The sequence below is a fragment of the Poecilia latipinna genome, unplaced genomic scaffold (assembly GCF_001443285.1).
Source record: "Poecilia latipinna isolate Pla-1442-1.1 unplaced genomic scaffold, P_latipinna-1.0 Scaffold139, whole genome shotgun sequence".
Taxonomy (NCBI): domain Eukaryota; kingdom Metazoa; phylum Chordata; class Actinopteri; order Cyprinodontiformes; family Poeciliidae; genus Poecilia; species Poecilia latipinna.
Genome location: NW_015112755.1, coordinates 1 through 5,645, shown reverse-complemented (window position 1 = coordinate 5,645; position 5,645 = coordinate 1). Strand labels below are relative to the sequence as shown.

The 5,645-nt window shown below is 39.1% G+C and overlaps 1 protein-coding gene across 1 annotated transcript; it reads left to right on the top strand.

Moving 5' to 3' along the window:
* Positions 1–305: 305 nt before the first annotated feature.
* On the top strand, positions 306–5,467 carry LOC106945310 (band 4.1-like protein 3; the record flags this gene model as incomplete). The annotated part of the gene is made up of 3 exons (XM_015028909.1): positions 306–440; positions 2,048–2,221; positions 5,324–5,467. Coding segments are annotated over exons 2-3 (309 nt in total), but the record flags the coding sequence as incomplete, so codon positions are not given.
* Between the last annotated feature and the right edge of the window lie 178 nt (positions 5,468–5,645).

Sequence of the window (5,645 nt, the reverse complement as noted above, 5' to 3'; positions counted from 1 at the left end):
TCAGATCATGGATTGAAGATGGTCAAAATTGGTAAGATGTAGTTGCTACTCCTGCATCATTTAAAAATAATCCAACCCTTCTGGGTTTTGTCGCGCACGTTGACGTTTTCGGGGATCACCTCGTTCCAAAGTGTTGTTGACGGCTGGAAGTCAGAGGTCCTCCCACCCCGAGGGTAAAAACACGTCCCTATAAATAGAGCTGCGGGAGAAACGGGCCAGCAGCAGAATGACTGGCATGTGTACTACCAACCCCAGCATAGATGTGGAGTGTGAAGCAACACACCGGGGTACAGAAACGAACCCCTCCCTCGCCCCACCAGCTCACTGAGATCCGTCCCGGCTTCTCAAAAACCAGGAGTGAAGGTCTTCTCGCCATATCTGTGCCTGTTGGCGTTTCAGAAAAGAAAAACGATGAAAGACGATACTTCAGATTCCTCTAGGTAAACATTCTGCACAGCAAGGTATCCAGTGTATGTAGCATGTTCTTTAATCTTCTCACACTGGAAATGGTGATGATACACAAAGACTAAGTCTATTGTAAACTAATTTTGTAATAAGTTCTAAAAATACTGCAAATGCTTTTTGTGTGGAACATGTCTGGCTTTAAAACGACCCAAAAATAGACGATGTTCTGGAAAAGGCCGGAGTTTTATTTTTGGGGTTTTCCTAAGAAAAAAGAGAAGAAACTATTTAAAAATATTTGTATTTCCTGATTTTTATTCACTATTTAATTCTCAAAAAGTTATCTGTCCATTCATCCATCCATTTATTTATCCGTCCTTTCATATGTCCTTCTGTCCTCTTTTTCTCTTTATCTCTCTGTCTTCATAAATGATTGAAAGACAAGTCCATATTTTCATTTTATTTAATTTGCTCTGAAGTAATTCATTTGTACTCATGAGTGAATTAGAGGAGAAGTACTTAATTACTGGTCACAAATCTAAATTGGTGAATGTTCCCTTAATGATCTCTGATCTCAGTGATCTGCACGTATTCACAAAAAGCTTCAAAATATCTGCTTTCATGCACTGTTTTGTGCTTAATCCAAATCAAATAAGGTTTGACATCCATAATATGCTCAAATTGTCATTGTTTTCCAAACATACAGAGAGTTTTACATAGAGAAGAAATGGTTAAACTGGTATAATCAATCTTTCTAGTATTTAGGTAAATGCATCCATTTAGAGCCAACCTTGTTTACCTAAACAAATTAGTTTTTTTTCCATTTGCGATTCATAAACTTTAAAATCATTTTAGTTCAGTTTTGTAACATTTTAGATGCTATATAAACTGCTAGAGGATTAATAGATGGGGTAACATACTGGTTTCTAGCTTTTAAAAGTCTGACAGGAGACATTTGTCTGGTGTTAGCTTAGAAAGTGCTAGCTAACATCCTAATGCAGCTAATGGCATTCTATAAATTTCTGTTAGCATGCTAACTACTGCTAGATAGGACGCTATAGCTAACAGTATCTGCTTGCTAGGATACCATAGCAGTTAGCTAGGATAGCATGATTTACATTTTGGCTAATTTTATTAAATCAACAAATACTATTGTATAACTTAATTTGTAGCATGTTAGCTAATGATAGTTGACATAAAAAACATGACTGTATCATGAGCTGTGTTTAACATAGCAGATAGTGTTACTAGGTTATTAGCGGTAATAGAAGGCTAATGCCTAAACTTAAGTTAAATGAGATGGGTAAAGTTTGCTATCGGTAGCAACATGCTAGTACTAGCATTATTACCAATATAGATTCAAGATTCCTAATTGAATTTAAAGCCTATAGCTTCTGTGTTTTGGCCCTATTTAAGCAAGAAAACCTTTGTGCAAACCAAATGGCAGGCATCATCAAAAACACACTTTAAAAATGTCTGTTTGATCTTTTTCTCTGCTGCCAGCCAATATTTAGGCATCCCTGCATTTGCATCAGAGGGAAGATCATCTGCGGAAAGGCCTGTAAAGAGGCACTTTATCATTTCATAAACTGTCGACTGACTCAGGGTTTTCTCCTGTACTCTGCTTTTCCCCTCCACTGCAGTGTGATTTACCATGACAACTGAATCGGGCGCAGACTCTGAGGCCAAACAGCCGCAGGCGAAGAAGGAGGCAGAGAAGGGGAAAAGTAAAGCAGCGGCGGACCCTGCCTCGCCCCAGAACCAGCCGGAGCAGCTCCCAGCTGCAGTTGGACACAGCACCCCGGCCAGGAAAGAACAGGTCAGCCTCCTCATGTTCTGCTCGTCCTTGGAACGCACTCGGACATGAAAACACACAAAGCGAAGGTTTAACCTGTGAATATATCAATAAACAGCTTTCATGTTCTAGATAAACCGTGTTAGACCATTTAAAGAAAGGAAACATTTCACAACATGATTGCTCCAGAATGAATCGGCTCTTTGTGAGGAAAATGGAAATTGCGGTGACAGCATGATTTCAGTGTCCTCCTCTATTGTTACGACCCGCAAATCCGATGGAGCCAACTCTTCTTTTAGCTGCTGCGCCATTCATTTATTTCTCCAAGAAATAAACGTGTGATTTGGCTACAACTTGCAACATTTGGATATTTCTTATTTGTGAACTAGATTCCAAAAGGTTGACACTGACTGTGGGATCAGTGACTAAACGGAGCCACTGAAGTTGCACTTTGGCAGTCAAAGCTCAACTTGGTTTTAGACCGAAAAATTGTTCTTAAAATTACTAAGTACGCCTAAATAAGTAAAACCATGTAAGCTTCACTTTATTTTTAAGGACGATTCATGACTTTTCATCTTCTTCACATTAAAATCCCCCTCTTCTACAAAAATCCACTGGCCAGGCTTTATTTTAGTTTCAGAAAATTATCTTTTGTTAGGAAAAATAATTTCTAATCACTGACTCTTGACAGTATAATATTAAAAAGTGTTATTCTGTGGATTCCCTGCAGGATCTCGAAATCTACTTTAAAAAGTTGACAAAAGGAGCTTAAACACATTCTTTTAGGGATATTACCATTGTAAACTGTCAAATACTGCAACGCATTAAGCTTTTACACGTCACTATTTTGTAAATTGCATCGTTTAGGTGTTAAAAAAAACAATTGAGTATGACATGAAGATGATGATGGTTATATCCTCCTTTTTTTCTTTTTTTATCTCGTAATGAGTCGTGCACAAACTGGGGTTAAATACAGCAAAGGTTGCAGAAGAAAAATTGTGTTTTCCTTGCTGGGGATAAACTAAAAACATTTTATGTACTTCGAAAATGGAAATTAATAAGCCTAAAAAGTTAAATGGCTGTAAATCTTAGAGTAAATGAAAAATATTACAGTTTATTTGTTATTGTGCAGGTAAAAGAGAAATAACTCTCAATAATATTTTTTTAATTGGGGGGGAAATAAAATTTGGCTTAACTTTGGGCTTTTGATCATTTGTGCAAAACGTTTGGACACCACTGATGTAAATGTTCTAGTCTGACTAGTATTTGTCCTTCAATCATGCTCTGATTTGTTGCCCTTCGACGTGCCTGATTAGAAAACGCCATGTATCTGAGTCGGTTTAACAGGTTTTTTTTTCTCCATTAATATTCACAGCAGACAAAACAGAACCAGTTTTATTTCCTCTTCCTGGTAACGTCCTCCTCCTCATCCTCCTTTTTAATCTGCGCTCTGAAATGTTCAGGGCTGCACTAAGCAGCCACTGATGGATGATGCACTGTGGTGTAAACTGTCAGAACCGAGCCGGAGGAAAGTCCCAGCGCCGCGACGCCGTCTGTCATCCCTGTGAAACGCGCTCCAGCCGAGGGCGCGTATGCCCCAGGAAGTGGCTCCAGCAACAGCTTTCTGCTGCGATTTCATTTGTCTGCAGCACCTCTGCTCATCAGACATTACTCAACAGCATCTGTAAAACAGTCTTAGATATTTATAAGCCTTCTGCAATAAACTATCAATTAATTCATCGCAAGATAAAAAAATTTAAATGTGTTTCGTCATTTCAATTCTGATCATTTTTACGGGCAGTTTTGTTTACAGACACTTCATAATCCATTTTATTTATGGTTTCAGTTTTGGTTATTTTGGATATTTAAAATAAAGTCCATTTCCTGTATCAAGGGTTCTTTACAAATCAAAGTTTGTTGGCTTTTGAAATGGTAGACTAAATTATTATGACATTTTGAATATATTACTTGAAAATGGTCTCAAAACAACTAAATTATTGTTTATTGCAGGAGCTTCTTGGATAATTTATTGTCAAGCAAAATTTGTTATTGTGACAAGTCTAACTATTTATGTGAAACTTTCACATTGTTGTTGTGTCCAAGTGATATCCTGCTGTGTTTGGGCTCTGCCTGGACAGTCTGTCCACTTGAGTTTCAGTGAAAACTCAGAGCAAGCTGATTGATATAAGCTGAGATGTGAGATAAGGGATGAATAATCCTCTCTAAAGCTTGTTTTTCAGGATAAATTCAGTTAGGAAGGGCCTTGTGTTCGGGCAAGTGGAAAAGTGGATTTTCTCTTTTTAAAAAACGGTGGTACACCTCAAGCTCCTCTCTGTGGGACCTCATTAAATTTCCGGCATGGTCCCAGTTATTATTTATAGCTTCAGGAATGTGACACAAATTGTTTTCGTTTTATTCTTTCCTCAAAGATAACTTGAAGTGACAATCCAGGCGAGGACATTCACACAATAAAATGGCAACAGAAGAGTTTTTATCTGGTCTTTCGAAGCGTTTTAATCTGAGTGCAACAACTCCTCACAGTTTTAAGATGTGAGAGGAAATTGTAATTTAGTACAAGATTAGATATGTGGCAACAATTTAAAGGAATGATTCGCTTTTTAGAGTTGGATACCGCCGGCAGACAATCTGCTGTTACTGCGACATGAAAGAGAGACGGAAAAACTTGGAAAGTATTGGGAGCAAATGATGCTTCAGTGGCTATTTTCTAGGAAACAGACACTCCTAAGCACAGAAGCATTGTGCTTGGAGTACATTTTATAGAAAAGATGAGAGTTAATTTTCTGTTTCTGACATCAATAGCACATAGAAGCATTGGACCAGGAATACTACTAATGCAGGGGTGGCCAAGTCCAGTCCTCGAGAGCTGCCATCCTGCAAGTTTCAGATGCATCCCTGCTTCAACACACCTGAATCAAATGACTGGCTCGTTATCAGGCCTCTGTAGAGCTGATCCCGGTCTTTTGGAGTAAGGATACTTCTAAAACTTGCAGGATGGTGGCTCTCGAGGACTGGACTTGGCCACCCCTGTACTAATGGGAATGAAAAAACAGAGTCCACAGTAGTAATACTTGTGGATTTATAAAAGTTTTGCACTTGTTCTACCAGGAGCAGCAGGAGGAGGACCAGGAATCCCACAGGTCGTCCACAAGTCGTCTGTCCAGGTCTCCCCTGAGGGGCGTGAAGAAGGTGAAGATGATGCAGTGCAAGATCGCTCTGCTGGACGGCTCCGACTACTCCGTCAACGTGGAGGTCAGTCTTTGCAGGCGGCAGAGGTGAAATGTTTTCAGTAAATGTGGTTTACGGCTGTTGTAAAAGATTAAAGAGAGGTTTTGTTTTCATTAACCTTCCAGCGGTTTTAAGAAATGGAATAATTTCTCAAGTTTTTTACGCTGTGCGCAGTCCAGCGGGCTTGAACTGACCCCTCTTG